The 16790-nt window shown below is 47.7% G+C and overlaps 1 protein-coding gene across 5 annotated transcripts in view; it reads right to left on the bottom strand.

Moving 5' to 3' along the window:
• Positions 1–939: 939 nt before the first annotated feature.
• Positions 940–16790, bottom strand: part of cUnh2orf42 (chromosome Un C2orf42 homolog) — a 45087-nt gene continuing 29236 nt past the window's right edge. For 2 of the 5 annotated variants that reach the window (XM_079524676.1, XM_079524675.1), the window contains exons 9-14: positions 16406–16588; positions 10868–10978; positions 8344–8451; positions 6978–7078; positions 6155–6344; positions 940–1273 (exon numbers count right to left, since the gene is read on the bottom strand). In XM_079524676.1, coding sequence (XP_079380802.1) covers positions 987–1273; positions 6155–6344; positions 6978–7078; positions 8344–8451; positions 10868–10978; positions 16406–16588 — 980 coding nt within the window. In that variant the 3' untranslated portion in view covers positions 940–986. The remainder of the gene's footprint in view (positions 1274–6154; positions 6345–6977; positions 7079–8343; positions 8452–10867; positions 10979–16405; positions 16589–16790) is intronic. The other 3 variants (XM_079524678.1, XM_079524679.1, XM_079524677.1) reach the window with 3 other exon arrangements.

Here is a 16790-nt window from a genome sequence, read left to right as displayed (position 1 = left end):
TGACATGAATATGTTTTAGAACCACTGACATAGAGTCATTCAGTACATACAGTCCTACAGTACACAGCTCAATGTTATCTCCTAGATCTAAATGTTGGCACATTTTGTGTGGACCCCGGACCAGCCCATTCTGGGCGGGGACCCCCGGACCAGCCCATTCTGGGCGGGGACCCCCGGACCAGCCCATTCTGGGCGAGGACCCCCGGACCAGCCCATTCTGGGTGGGGACCCCCGGACCAGCCCATTCTGGGAGGGGACCCCCGGACCAGCCCATTCTGGGCGGGGACCCCCGGACCAGCCCATTCTGGGTGGGGACCCCCGGACCAGCCCATTCTGGGCGGGGACCCCCGGACCAGCCCATTCTGGGTGGGAACCCCCGGACCAGCCCATTCTGGGTGGGAACCCCCGGACCAGCCCATTCTGGGCGGGGACCCCCGGACCAGCCCATTCTGGGCGGGGACCCCTGGACCAGCCGATTTTGGGCGGGAACCCCTGGACCAGCCCATTCTGGGCGGGGACCCCTGGACCAGCCCATTCTGGGCGGGAACCCCTGGACCAGCCCATTCTGGGCGGGGACCCCTGGACCAGCCCATTCTGGGCGGGGACCCCTTGACCAGCCCATTCTGGGCGGGAACCCCTGGACCAGCCCATTCTGGGCGGGGACCCCCGGACCAGCCCATTCTGGGCGGGGACCCCCGGACCAGCCCATTCTGGGTGGGAACCCCCGGACCAGCCCATTCTGGGCGGGAACCCCTGGACCAGCCCATTCTGGGCGGGAACCACTTTTGGTGTTTTAAACATTATGTTGGTGTTTTAAACATTATGTTGTAATTTGGCTATTGAAAAATAGCAGATCTACAAGCTCATATCGCGCCACCGAGTGGCGCGCTACGAGCTTGTAGGTCTGCTATTTTTGAAAAATATTTTCAGAAAACTGGAGGATTTAGAATATTTATTTTTTAATTTTGAGGTCAGGCCTGAATGGGTTAAAGCACAATTTGCAGAACGTCTCCAGGCTGTGAGTGTGGAGGCTGGATGGAGACCACCGGGGGGGTCTTTGTGTTGCTGCTGCTCGCCGCTCCGTTCCTCCTCCGGTTCGATGCCGCGCCGCCGCCGCCGCCGCCACCTCCGTGCTCCGGCGGACCACCGCTCTGCTCGTGGCCGAACTCAAAGCGGATCCGCAGCTCTCCGACCCGCGAGCGAGGCAGCACGTCCGGGATCCACTCGATCACAAAGGGAGTGGCTTCCTTCTGATCCGCGGCGGCCAACGCTCCTGGTTCACAGAAATCAATGGATAATAACAAGCGTTGTTGTTTTTGTCGTTTTGTAAAAAAAAAAACTAAGACGAAAAATGTTCGTCGACCACCTTTTTTTCAAAGACGAATACTAAATGGAAACTAGATGAAAACTAAGCTAAGAAGACTAAATGTATTGACAATTTCGTCAACAGATAAAAACTAGACTAGAATGTTATCCAGTAGAAGACATTTTACAATTAGTTGCATGCTGAAAATAGCAGATCTACAAGCTCACAACACGCCGCTACGCCCCTTCCTAACATTTGAGTCTAGTTTTTATTCGTGGACGAAATTGTCAGTATATTTAAGGGACCAAGAAGTCACGCAGTGACTTTGGTCACTTATTGTTTTTGTGTTTTTTTTTATTCTCCTTCTTCTTCTCCTCCTTCCGCCAAAAATAGCTGTTCTGGCTGAACCGTGCAGTCGGTTTTCGCGAAACACGGTAATCTGATAGAGGGCCATGCCAAACGGTGACTATGCGAAGCCCATCATGATTGGCCAAATGGTGGCGCTATAGCACTCAATTGAAAATGCAAACTTTGAACGTACATATCTCATGAACCGTTTGACCGTTGGCAATAACACTTTGATACACATATGTGTCTCCTCATGCCGAACAACTTTCGTGTTCTGACTTTTGACCTCTGACCTTTAGATCACCCATCATTTTGAATTAAATGAAAAACATACATACATACAAAACTCATACATACATGCAGCGTAATATGCTTATGCGACTTTACAGTATGGTAGAGGGTCATTACTCCAATTGGTCAAAGGGGGGCGCTATGGCAATTATTTGAAAATGAAACCTTTGAACAGTTGTAACTCATGCATTGTTTGGTCAACATTCATGGCACTTGTTTCCACATGTTCCTTGACTCATGGGGAACACATCTGTCACTTTGAAAAGTAAGCTCCGCCCTCAGATTTTCCGCCATTTTGAGCAGTTTGAAGAATGCTAATACCTGATTTTCTGCCTGGTTTTTTGAGGAATTTGCGTGAAACGTTCTACACACAATGTATGGACCATTATCTGAAATTCCAGTTGAAGAGAACTTTGTACGTGAAAACATGAACAGCGAACACACTGTAGTAATGGATAATGACATGCCCAAAACGAGGACACACGATTGTTATCAAACACACTGAATGATTTTCCTGTTTACATTGTAGTCACTGATTGTCTCTGTGTAAGCTCAGTCAGTAGAGCTCTCGCCTTTTAACCACAAGGTTGTGTGTTCAAATCCCGGTGCTGACAACTCAGCTCTTCAGTCTTATTTGTGCATATTGTTCTTATTGCATATTGTCTTCTTTATTGGTCCCGCCTTATCGCTGCTTGCAGCTATATTTAGTCTTAGTTTTAGTCATCGTAGCTCAGTTTTCAATTAGTTTCCGTTTAGTTTTCGTCATGGGAAAAAGGTAGTCGACGTACATTTTCCGCCTTAACCCTTAGACAGATTACTACTGGAAAACACGTGGAGTTATGCATTAGTTCTGTCTGACTTGTACGTGATTTTCCGTAGTTCTTTTTTTGAGTGGTGTAAACCACTCCTACAACTGGCTTTTGTGTGCATAAAAAAATGACCATGGTTGCTATGTTCAAAATAATTTCTGACGTAATTAAATCACACCCGGGTGAACTGGATGACCGTAGCAACCGTGGTCATTTTCTCTGCACAAAAACAACCAGTTGTGAAATCACATCCGGGTGTGATTTCATTACGTCAGATCAGAGCTGATCAGGCTATATAATACCTTACCTTATATAATACCTCACATTACGTCAGACCACAGCTGATCATGCTATATAAAACCTTACACCACTCAGTTCACACGGGTGTGATTTTTATTAATACCAATTGATTAATTCGGTCCGCACCTCTGTATAGAGTATTGAGCATAAATATCAACTACATTTCCCAGAAAACCCGTGTCACGTGACACACGTGTACGCTTTGCCATTGGAAGCTGATCCCACACCCCAGTAAACAGTGGGGGCGGAGGGAGTTTTCATAGTTTTCAGTGTTCAGCCCGTTTGACGTCTCGCCCGAGCGATTTTCTATCAGAAAAAGTTGAAAGCAGTAATATTTATTTGAGCGAGTTTTGTGGTAGTAGTATTGATCCATACGCGTCCCAGTCGCCTTCTCCAGTCCCCACCAGCCCGGTCGCTGGGACCGGTGGCTGGGCTTAGAACCGGAGCGGGGACCGGCCACTACCACTCATTGTCTCCTCATCGTCGTCCGATGAGCTATACCGGGAAACCATTGAAAGAAGACGATCAACCCGGAATGTTTTGAGGTAATCTTATTGTAGAAAATGCCCTTCTATAGTGATCAGAAATCATGGACAAAATAAATCTACAAGCTCACAACGCGTCGCACATAACCACGCGTTGCTTCAGTAAACGATGCATGTTTGTTCTCCGTATTTGTAGACAGTAAATAAAAGGAGCGAACATTACTCTTCAGATCAGATCGCCTATATGGCACGCTACAATATAAAATAATTGTACTGCCATGCGTGCATGGCTGCATGCCTGCTACGATACATTTGTACTGCACCGACCGACACTAACCCCCCCCTCCAGCCATTAGCCAGCACCTTTTACTGTCTACAAAGACGGAGAACAAACATGATGATCTACAAGCTCAAACAGGTCACATGCGCGACGCGTTGTGAGCTTGTAGATTTCTTTTGTCCATGAGTTATATGAGCTTGCATGATAATCGCATTCATTGTATTGTATTATATACAATCATGATTTTACATTGTTTAGTGTGTCACCGTGTGATGATGATGATGACGATGATGTCAGATAGCCTACGTCCCCCCGTCCCCCCCCCCCGGCCAATAGCCAGTACCATTTCTGCAGTGTTTGCTAGCAACTAGCCTACAGCCAGTGGAATGTGGCGACGCAATGGTGCTGGATATTATACCCGCGAGCACTCATTGGTGTCATTCTAACGTCGCCTATTATTTTATCGTGATACTAGCAGCCAGCTCTACAAGCTCAAACAGGTCACATGCACGACGCGTTGTGAGCTTGTAGATTTATTTTGTCCATGAGTTATATGAGCTTGCATGATAATCGCATTCATTGTATTGTATACAATCACACCCGTGTGAACTGAGTGGTGTAAGGTCTGTATGACGTAATGAAATCATGTCTGACGTAATGAAATCACACCCGGGTGAACATAGCAACCATGCTCATTTTTTCTGCACAAACAAAGCCAGTTGTAGGAATCACACCCGGGTGAACAGGGTGAACATAGCAACCATGCTCATTTTTTCTGCACAAAAAAGCCAGTTGTAGGAGTGGTTTACACCACTCAACAATCATGATTTTACATTGTTTAGTGTGTCACCGTGTGATGATGATGATGACGACGATGTCAGATAGCCTACGTCCCCCCCCCCCTGGCCAATAGCCAGTACCATTTCTGCAGTGTTTGCTAGCAACTAGCCAACAGCCAGTGGAATGTGGAGACGCGATGGTGCTGGATATTATACCTGCGAGCACTCATTGGTGTCATTCTAACGTCGCCTATTATTTTATCGTGATACTAGCAGCCAGCTACAAACACCATGTAATAGTAGCGTGCACTGACAACAGCTAAATGTTTATTTTTTATATATTTAGAACTGACATCAGATGAGGAGGAGGATGATGATGATGAAGACGAAGAGTCAAGACTGCGATGGAGTTCTCCGACACTGAACCGGATTCATTCATTTCAGGGGGGCAGTTTTTTTTAATTATTATTATTATTTAGCCTACACACACACACACACACACACCGTCAAGAACAACTGGAATGCAGTGGTTTGGGGACACTGGGGAGTTTGGGGACAACTGTTTTGTATGTAGGCCTATTTCTTTTCTGTAATATTTATTATAATTTTATTATGTTAGTAGTCATAAAAAATAAAAGACGCTTTTACAATGAGTTAGACCTGTCATGGCTATTTTGTTCACTATTGTGAGGTTTATTGTATATGACTAAGCGAGTTTCAACTGTGATTTACTCTGTAACGGTAGATGGTAATAACTCAATTTCTTTTTTATAATACAGTATACATTCAAGTCTATATTGTGATACATTTCATGGGCACCAAGTCATATCAAAACAATGTCCTTGGATGTGTTTTTTATCAAAACTGTGTTTCTTCATAATAGGTTTTTGAGATACATGCATGAATAGACAAGGTACTGGTAAGACTATGTAAACATGGTATATATCAAAATGTGCGTTAGAATGTCTAATTTCACCCCAAAAAAGAATTGAGTTTATATGATGTTCCAATTCATTCAGAGATATGGGGACTTTTAGCTGGATAGGTCAGATTGATCATGACTGACCATGCTATTTATAGATGGCAAAATATCTACAGTGGTACATGTGAGAAACTTTTTATTTTATTTTAATTGAACTAGACAACTCACCCTTTAAAATGAGATATTGCATGGCTATGTACGCCCAGCAGAAAAAAAGTTATTTAGAAAATAAAACTTCAACCGGGCATAACTTTTTTTGTTGCCCTAGAAACACTACCCAGTGTAAATGCAGGCTCTTTTAAATGGCTTCCAACACAAAAACTAAACATTTTATCAACTCAGTTCATTTTTTTCCTGGAAGCAGACACGTCAAGCTTTCTCTGAAGGTCTTTCATTGTCACACATTCACAACAGAGAATTTTCAATAAATCATTCAAAAACGGGATTATGCCATAGAGAAGTCTACCTACTATATAGAAATCATTGAAACGCTCAAAGAGTTAATAGTTTTAGTCGACGAAATCAACACTGCCCCTGACAAAAGCCCAAAGCCAGGTACTGGACAGACACTCACCCACTTTGAGGAAGGTGCGCAACTCCATGGGTCTGATGGCCAGAGGTCTGTCTGTTCTGGAGCCGTCCGGCTGTGGGTCAGTGGGACAGTCTGGACGCTGTGGGTCAGTGGGGGGGCAGTCTGGACGGTGGAACGGGGAGTAGGAGCCGTCCATGTTCTTCACAAAACTCTGGGTCAGTTCCAGAGGCATCTGCAGTAGACCAACGCCAAACATGGCAACATGGAACTAAAATTAGTGTGTGTGTGTGGGGGGGGCTGTTATCATCATACATCGCATTCCGTGCTCAGCCAATCAAATCATCACAAAATGTCATTCCAACCAATCACTTTTGGCGTCTTCACTTTTCTGCCCCTCACTTCTTATCCTCAATAATATGTACTTTGCTCAGCCAATCAAATCATCGCTACGAGTGGCCAGCCAATCAAATCATCGTTTTTGTGTTCCCACCGAGTGGCGCGCTACGAGCTTGTAGGTCTGCTATTTTTGAAAAATCGTGAAAATGCGACACAAATCTTTGAATATATATCCTTTCAGAAGACTTTTTTATTTTTATTTCGACGTCAGGCCTAAATGGGTTAAACTGACTGACTCACTTTGCCACTCGATTTCCCATTGACTTCATGCATGTGCATACGTAACCTGACTCCGCCAGATGGGGCAGCAGAGAGTACACTGGGTTCCGCCCTCCTGCTCCCATCTGGGAACTCTCAGGCAGACTTGATGCTCCGGCCACCAAACGGCCTGGCCAATCAGCGGCAGCTAGAGGCGGGATCAAGGCAGCACTGTGTATGCCTTGCATACGCCCTCTAGTGGCCAACTAACCTGTGGGGTGTCCAGGATGCGTTTGACCTGCATCAGGTTGGTGATGTTCCAGGTGTATTTGGAGAATGAGCCCAGAGGTAGAGAGTCATTCCTTACGAATGCTGACATAAGCAGAGAGAGAGAGAACACAGACAAATAATTATTATTATTAGCCAACAACACATTGCATTTAAAGCTGCTATAAGTAATAATATGTCAACATTTAATTACCTTTTTTTTTTTTTTACATTTGTAGGTCTGTAACTCTTGGTTTCAGAGTTACAGAGTTTTTAAGGGGAAATTTAGAAGCCCCTAAAACAGTGGTTCTTAACCAGTGGTCCTTGAGGAGGTTCCAGGTGGTCCCCAGCTAAATGATGGAGAGTTGGTAACCAAATGGACCCTTATAGATCTTTAACTCTTCTTGAGAGTGTAAAATTAAACTGAACAAATCCATAATTGCGGGTCCAGATCTGCATTATTTAATTTACAAGAAGTCTACACAATTAGACAATGTAGAATAATTTTACACAATTGTGACCAGATTTGACTGAGGGGCCTCTAGCTTTTGGAAGGAGGACAAAAAAACGTTTTATTTTTATTTTTTTATCCAAAATGAGTTAATAGCACAGGCAGACTCTTCACATTAGAGCATGTCTGAAATAAATGTCAGAGCTGAAATTGACATGTAAATATGAAATAAATGCTTAAACATGTAGCTAGGTGTAATGTTAGAGACCACAGAAGTGAACCTTTTCAAGCATGTTTTCTCAACTCGCTGTTTCTCTGCAAGACATTACTCTATAAGCCATATCTCCAAAACTGGTGGGTCAAACTGAACAACCAATATGTCAATTTGAAGCTATGATTCCCTGCTTTCATACGACATGAAAAATAAAAATCCAATGTCAGTCCCTCAGTCAAATCTGGTCAAAAATAGAGAATGTAGAATAACTTTACACAATTAGAGAATAATTGTTATTTTTGACCAGCGTTTGCCTGTTGTCTCTCATAATGGTACCAACATCAATACAATATCTCTCATAATAAAATGGTAAATGGTACATTTATATAACGCCTTTATCCAAGGCGCTTTACATAGATTGTGCATTACATTCACCCATTCATACACCGATTGCAGCGGAAGCCATGCAAGGTACCAACCAGCACATCGGGAGCAATTTGGGGTTCAGTGTCTTGCTCAAGGACACTTCGACATGTAGACAGGAGGAGCCGGGATTCTAACCGCCGACCCATGGATCATGGGATCATCACGTCCTGCTCTACCTACTGAGCCACAGTCGCCGACATAATGGTACCGACATCAATACAGCATGAAATTGTGGACAAAATCGTATCCAACGACGACAACATATTCTATTGTAACCACCTGTGGTTGTGTTGGGCAGGCGTCTCTTCTTGGACCCCAGGGACAGACGGTGCTGCAGGGCGTTGAAGAACTCCTGGGGGATGTGGTACACCAACGCTTCCGGCTTCCCTGGAGCAGCAAAGACATGCAAACATATTGAAGCGTTATTCATAGTCTGATTTATCGGTGGTGAGGTGACCATGGGTAATAATGGCTCATAATAATGGATAATAATGGGCAAATACTACGTGAATAACTTCTAATACATTCTAATAACTTTGAATAACTCTAATAACTTTTAATAACTTTAAATAACTTTACTAGACCCCAGGGAATTAATCTGGTCACAAAACATCACAGGATCTACTGAATGTGTCAAACTGACATATTGAGCCTATGACACACAGTGTGGCTTCCCCCCCAGTAGGCGTCCTTCACATTCAGTAGATCCTGTGACACACAGTGTGGCTTCCCCCCCAGTAGGCGTCCTTCACATTCAGTAGATCCTCACACAGTGTGGCTTCCCCCCCAGTAGGCTTCCTTCACATTCAGTAGATCCTGTGACACACAGTGTGGCTTCCCCCCAGTAGGCCTCCTTCACATTCAGTAGATCCTGTGACACACAGTGTGGCTTCCCCCCAGTAGGCGTCCTTCACATTCAGTAGATCCTCACACAGTGTGGCTTCCCCCCCAGTAGGCCTCCTTCACATTCAGTAGATCCTCACACAGTGTGGCTTCCCCCCAGTAGGCCTCCTTCACATTCAGTAGATCCTATGACACACAGTGTGGCTTCCCCCCCAGTAGGCCTCCTTCACATTCAGTAGATCCTGTGACACACAGTGTGGCTTCCCCCCAGTAGGCTACATTCACATTCAGTAGATCCTGTGACACACAGTGTGGCTTCCCCCCAGTAGGCTACCTTCACATTCAGTAGATCCTGTGACACACAGTGTGGCTTCCCCCCCAGTAGGCTACCTTCACATTCAGTAGATCCTGTGACACACAGTGTGTCTTCCCCTCCAGTAGGCTTCCTTCACATTCAGTAGATCCTGTGACACACAGTGTGGCTTCCCCCCAGTAGGCTACCTTCACATTCAGTAGATCCTGTGACACACAGTGTGGCTTCCCCCCCAGTAGGCTACCTTCACATTCAGTAGATCCTGTGACACACAGTGTGTCTTCCCCTCCAGTAGGCTTCCTTCACATTCAGTAGATCCTGTGACACACAGTGTGGCTTCCCCCCCAGTAGGCCTCCTTCACATTCAGTAGATCCTCACACAGTGTGGCTTCCCCCCAGTAGGCTACCTTCACATTCAGTAGATCCTATGACACAGTGTGGCTTCCCCCCAGTAGGCCTCCTTCACATTCAGTAGATCCTGCGATCTTCTGTGGCCAGATGTGATTTCCTGGGGTCTATTATTTCCAAAGGTGAACTATAGAGCATTGGCTCTCAACATTTTCACCCTGTGACCTAAAAGATTAATTTGATGGGCTTTACTTTCGTCCATGCTGTATATATATGATGATTTTGCGTGTGACAGTACAGTACAGTACAGTACAGTACAGTACAGTACAGTACAGTACAGTACAGTACAGTACAGTACAGTAACTCATTCTCATGAGTTACCGTGTACGGAAATGAGTAATTTCTCGACCGTTTCGGACGCGGGGCGCATTCCTGTAAGTCTGGAACTTCCGGGGACCCCCCGGGGACCCCCACACGGAGTTGCACAACTCACTTCAAATGGGTGTGATTTTATTTTACTATTTAAAAAAACCATTTTTGAATAGTTCAAATAGAGCCCGATGTCTCCCTGGGACCCAAATAGCAGATCTACAAGCTCAAACTTGTAGATCGGCTATTTTCACTACTATACTTCTCAAACATTTATTTTCCAAGTTAGGGAATTTCCTTGATTTCTCATTGATTTCTTCATGAAATGACCGGAAAAAAATAATCTTTGAATTTGTTTCTAATTCATGATTAGCTTTTTGGGAATGTTTATTTAAAGAAATAATAATAACATTAATTACAAACTAAATGTAGGAAACAAACATACATCATCTCACTGCAGTGAACCGTATGATCTGCCAACAGATATAAATGATCTTACTTTGGCTATTGTTCACAATTGCAGAGAGAGAGAGAGAGAGAGAGAGAGAGAGAGAGAGAGAGAGAGAGAGAGAGAGAGAGAGTGTGGCTTCGTACACACATAAAGAACAACTGTGCTGTGCTCTGCCTGTGTTTCATGGCCGCCTCAATGCTTTTCCAATGGAAGTCACGTGGTTTGACCAAACACTTTTGTTTGATTGCCCCCCCACCCCCCATCACACACAACTGTTTGGTCAAACCACGTGACTTCCATTGGAAAAACATTGAGGCAGCCATGAAACACGGACAGCACAGAGCATGTTCGTCTGATATGTGTGTACGAAGCCTGAGAGAGAGCGAGAGCGAGAGAGAGAGAGCGAGAGCGAGAGCGAGAGCGAGAGCGAGAGCGAGAGCGAGAGCGACAGCGAGAGCGAGATCTACATATTATCTCACCATCAAACTGGTAGTTCATGGTGTGGTGGATTCTCTCCGTCACACTGGCCAGCCACTGGTGGAAGCCCATGGACACGCTGTGTTCCTCTACTGGCTGACTGCTGCCCCCTGCTGGAACACAGACAGAAGACGTATAGGTCCCCGTTACAATGCCCTATAGACCCCTGGGAGATGGAGTCTGTCCCCGTTACAATGCCCTATAGAGCGTCGCAGTCCCGCCTCCTACCCTGGACCAGGAAATGAAACCCAATGCATTATTCTCATAGACATTTCTTAAAGTATTTATTTAAAGACGGTTACGCCGCGGACAAAGCCAACTGGAGTCGTGACAACTCATGACAACACAAACAATATTTTGGACCAAACAAATAATTACAAAGAAGAAAAACAACAAAAAAAGTGTTGTAACCTGCCGTTTTTTTCTTTTTTAATTATTTGTTTGGTCCAAAATATTGTTTGTGTTGTCATGAGTTGTCACGACTCGAGTTGGCTTTGTCCGCGGCGTAACCGTCTTTAAATAAATACTTTAAGAAATGTCTATGAGAATAATGCATTGGGTTTCATTTCCTGGTCCAGGGCAAGGATAGTCTAAGAAGGATGAGACGCGAAGACCGTACGGGCGACGCCATGTTGCTTTGGAAGGAAAGAAACATGCGCAATGGGCTATATGCAGCCAACACTTCCGCGTTCAGCTTCCTTGGTCTCAACTGCGCATGTTTCTTTCCTTCCATAAGCAACATGGCGTCGCCCGTACGGTCTTCGCGTCTCATCCTTCTTAGACTATCCTTGGTCCAGGGTAGGAGGCGGGACTGCGACGCTCTATAGACCCCTGGGAGAAGGAGTCTGTCCCCGTTACAATGCCCTATAGCCTCCTGGGAGATGGAGTCTGTCCCTGTTACAATGCCCTATAGACCCCTGGGAGATGGAGTCTGTCCCTGTTACAATGCCCTATAGCCTCCTGGGAGATGGAGTCTGTCCCAGTTACAATGCCCTATAGACCCCTGGGAGATGGAGTCTGTCCCTGTTACAATGCCCTATAGACCCCTGGGAGATGGAGTCTGTCCCCGTTACAATGCCCTATAGCCTCCTGGGAGATGGAGTCTGTCCCAGTTACAATGCCCTATAGACCCCTGGGAGATGGAGTCTGTCCCCGTTACAATGCCCTATAGACCCCTGGGAGATGGAGTCTGTCCCCGTTACAATGCCCTATAGCCTCCTGGGAGATGGAGTCTGTCCCTGTTACAATGCCCTATAGCCTCCTGGGAGATGGAGTCTGTCCCTGTTACAATGTGCTAGACCCCTGGGAGATGGAGTCTGTCCCTGTTACAATGCCCTATAGACCCCTGGGAGATGGAGTCTGTCCCCGTTACAATGCCCTATAGCCTCCTGGGAGATGGAGTCTGTCCCAGTTACAATGCCCTATAGACCCCTGGGAGATGGAGTCTGTCCCCGTTACAATGCCCTATAGACCCCTGGGAGATGGAGTCTGTCCCCGTTACAATGCCCTATAGCCTCCTGGGAGATGGAGTCTGTCCCTGTTACAATGCCCTAAAGCCTCCTGGGAGATGGAGTCTGTCCCTGTTACAATGTGCTAGACCCCTGGGAGATGGAGTCTGTCCCTGTTACAATGCCCTATAGACCCCTGGGAGATGGAGTCTGTCCCCGTTACAATGCCCTATAGACCCCTGGGAGATGGAGTCTGTCCCCGTTACAATGCCCTATAGCCTCCTGGGAGATGGAGTCTGTCCCTGTTACAATGCCCTATAGCCTCCTGGGAGATGGAGTCTGTCCCAGTTACAATGCCCTATAGACCCCTGGGAGATGGAGTCTGTCCCTGTTACAATGCCCTATAGACCCCTGGGAGATGGAGTCTGTCCCCGTTACAATGCCCTATAGACCCCTGGGAGATGGAGTCTGTCCCTGTTACAATGCCCTATAGACCCCTGGGAGATGGAGTCTATCCCCGTTACAATGTGCTATAGACCCCTGGGAGATGGAGTCTGTCCCCGTTAGAATGTGCTATAGACCCCTGGGAGATGGAGTCTGTCCCCGTTACAATGCCCTATAGACCCCTGGGATATGGAGTCTGTCCCCGTTACAATGCCATATAGACCCATGGGAGATGGAGTCTGTCCCTGTTACAATGCCCTATAGACCCCTGGGAGATGGAGTCTGTCCCTGTTACAATGCGCTATAGACCCCTGGGAGATGGAGTCTGTCCCCGTTACAATGTCCTATAGACCCCTGGGAGATGGAGTCTGTCCCCTTTACAATGCCCTATAGACCCCTGGGAGATGGAGTCTATCCCCGTTACAATGCCCTATAGACCCCTGGGAGATGGAGTCTGTCCCCGTTACAATGCCCTATAGACCCCTGGGAGAAGGAGTCTGTCCCCGTTACAATGCCCTATAGCCTCCTGGGAGATGGAGTCTGTCCCTGTTACAATGCCCTATAGCCTCCTGGGAGATGGAGTCTGTCCCAGTTACAATGCCCTATAGACCCCTGGGAGATGGAGTCTGTCCCTGTTACAATGCCCTATAGACCCCTGGGAGATGGAGTCTGTCCCCGTTACAATGCCCTATAGCCTCCTGGGAGATGGAGTCTGTCCCAGTTACAATGCCCTATAGACCCCTGGGAGATGGAGTCTGTCCCCGTTACAATGCCCTATAGACCCCTGGGAGATGGAGTCTGTCCCCGTTACAATGCCCTATAGCCTCCTGGGAGATGGAGTCTGTCCCTGTTACAATGCCCTATAGCCTCCTGGGAGATGGAGTCTGTCCCTGTTACAATGTGCTAGACCCCTGGGAGATGGAGTCTGTCCCTGTTACAATGCCCTATAGACCCCTGGGAGATGGAGTCTGTCCCTGTTACAATGCCCTATAGACCCCTGGGAGATGGAGTCTGTCCCCGTTACAATGTGCTAGACCCCTGGGAGATGGAGTCTGTCCGCCTTACAATGCCCTATAGACCCCTGGGAGATGGAGTCTGTCCCCGTTACAATGCCCTATAGACCCCTGGGAGATGGAGTCTGTCCCCGTTACAATGCCCTATAGACCCCTGGGAGATGGAGTCTGTCCCCGTTACAATGCCCTATATACCCCTGGGAGATGGAGTCTGTCCCTGTTACAATGCCCTATAGACCCCTGGGAGATGGAGTCTGTCCCTGTTACAATGCCCTATAGACCCCTGGGAGATGGAGTCTGTCCCTGTTACAATGCCCTATAGACCCCTGGGAGATGGAGTCTGTCCCCGTTACAATGCCCTATAGACCCCTGGGAGATGGATTCTGTCCCCGTTAGAATGCCCTATAGCCTCCTGGGAGATGGAGTCTGTCCCCGTTACAATGCCCTATAGCCTCCTGGGAGATGGAGTCTGTCCCTGTTACAATGCCCTATAGCCTCCTGGGAGATGGAGTCTGTCCCTGTTACAATGCCCTATAGACCCCTGGGAGATGGAGTCTGTCCCTGTTACAATGTGCTATAGACCCCTGGGAGATGGAGTCTGTCCCTGTTACAATGTGCTATAGACCCCTGGGAGATGGAGTCTGTCCCCATTACAATGTGCTATAGACCCCTGGGAGATGGAGTCTGTCCCTGTTACAATGTGCTATAGACCCCTGGGAGATGGAGTCTGTCCCTGTTACAATGTGCTATAGACCCCTGGGAGATGGAGTCTGTCCCCATTACAATGTGCTATAGACCCCTGGGAGATGGAGTCTGTCCCCGTTACAATGTCCTATAGACCCCTGGGAGATGGAGTCTGTCCCCTTTACAATGCCCTATAGACCCCTGGGAGATGGAGTCTATCCCCGTTACAATGCCCTATAGACCCCTGGGAGATGGAGTCTGTCCCCGTTACAATGCCCTATAGACCCCTGGGAGAAGGAGTCTGTCCCCGTTACAATGCCCTATAGCCTCCTGGGAGATGGAGTCTGTCCCTGTTACAATGCCCTATAGCCTCCTGGGAGATGGAGTCTGTCCCAGTTACAATGCCCTATAGACCCCTGGGAGATGGAGTCTGTCCCTGTTACAATGCCCTATAGACCCCTGGGAGATGGAGTCTGTCCCCGTTACAATGCCCTATAGCCTCCTGGGAGATGGAGTCTGTCCCTGTTACAATGTGCTAGACCCCTGGGAGATGGAGTCTGTCCCTGTTACAATGCCCTATAGACCCCTGGGAGATGGAGTCTGTCCCTGTTACAATGCCCTATAGACCCCTGGGAGATGGAGTCTGTCCCCGTTACAATGTGCTAGACCCCTGGGAGATGGAGTCTGTCCGCCTTACAATGCCCTATAGACCCCTGGGAGATGGAGTCTGTCCCCGTTACAATGCCCTATAGACCCCTGGGAGATGGAGTCTGTCCCTGTTACAATGCCCTATAGACCCCTGGGAGATGGAGTCTGTCCCTGTTACAATGCCCTATAGACCCCTGGGAGATGGAGTCTGTCCCCGTTACAATGCCCTATAGACCCCTGGGAGATGGATTCTGTCCCCGTTAGAATGCCCTATAGCCTCCTGGGAGATGGAGTCTGTCCCTGTTACAATGCCCTATAGACCCCTGGGAGATGGAGTCTGTCCCTGTTACAATGCCCTATAGCCTCCTGGGAGATGGAGTCTGTCCCTGTTACAATGCCCTATAGCCTCCTGGGAGATGGAGTCTGTCCCTGTTACAATGCCCTATAGACCCCTGGGAGATGGAGTCTGTCCCTGTTACAATGTGCTATAGACACCTGGGAGATGGAGTCTGTCCCTGTTACAATGTGCTATAGACCCCTGGGAGATGGAGTCTGTCCCCATTACAATGTGCTATAGACCCCTGGGAGATGGAGTCTGTCCCTGTTACAATGTGCTATAGACCCCTGGGAGATGGAGTCTGTCCCTGTTACAATGTGCTATAGACCCCTGGGAGATGGAGTCTGTCCCCATTACAATGTGCTATAGACCCCTGGGAGATGGAGTCTGTCCCTGTTACAATGTGCTATAGACCCCTGGGAGATGGAGTCTGTCCCCATTACAATGTGCTATAGACCCCTGGGAGATGGAGTCTGTCCCCGTTACAATGCCCTATAGCCTCCTGGGAGATGGAGTCTGTCCCTGTTACAATGTGCTATAGACCCCTGGGAGATGGAGTCTGTCCCCATTACAATGTGCTATAGACCCCTGGGAGATGGAGTCTGTCCCCGTTACAATGCCCTATAGCCTCCTGGGAGATGGAGTCTGTCCCTGTTACAATGTGCTATAGACCCCTGGGAGATGTCCCCGTTACAATGAGGCCATTACACCAGGGCTCCACCGGGCGCGTCAGCGTCGCGTCAGCGTCGCGTCTCCGTCACCGTCAGGGAACGTTCCCTTTTTAATCAATGAAGGGTGGCTCCACTGCCCGCGTTGCGTTGCGTTGACGGAGACGCGACGCGTGCATTCAAATTGAACCGGTGCGTTTTTTGACGCACGCGACGGAGACGCAACGCGTCCGGTGGAGCCCTGGCGTTACCTGGACTCTTCATCACCAAGGGGTGAGGATGAGGATGAGGCCATTACCTGGACTCTTCATCACGACGGGATGAGGATGAGGCGCTCTCCTCTGAACGGCTTTCCTCAGACCGGGGAGCGACGTGACCTCTGACCCAAAGCCGACAGGAAGTGACATCACCTCCGACCCCAAGCCGACAGGAAGTGATGTCACTTCCTGCGCCACGCCGACAGGAAGCACCACCGAGGAGGCTGGAGGTAGAACGACAGAAGAAGAAGATGCACACGAAGAAGAAAGAAAGAAAGAAAGAAAGAAAGAAATGTGGGAGGGAGAAAAAAAAGAGGTTAACATGTAGGCAACACACAAGAAATGCTTCTATCTAGAGAACTATTCCAGTTTCTGAATGCTATGGGGCGACTGTGGCTCAGGAGGTAGAGCAGGTCGTCCAATGAT

The sequence above is a fragment of the Electrona antarctica genome (genome assembly GCF_951216825.1).
Source record: "Electrona antarctica genome assembly, chromosome: 16".
In the NCBI taxonomy this organism is placed as follows: domain Eukaryota; kingdom Metazoa; phylum Chordata; class Actinopteri; order Myctophiformes; family Myctophidae; genus Electrona; species Electrona antarctica.
The sequence above is the reverse complement of the archived record's forward strand: the minus strand, read 5'-3'. Positions and strand labels throughout refer to the sequence as shown.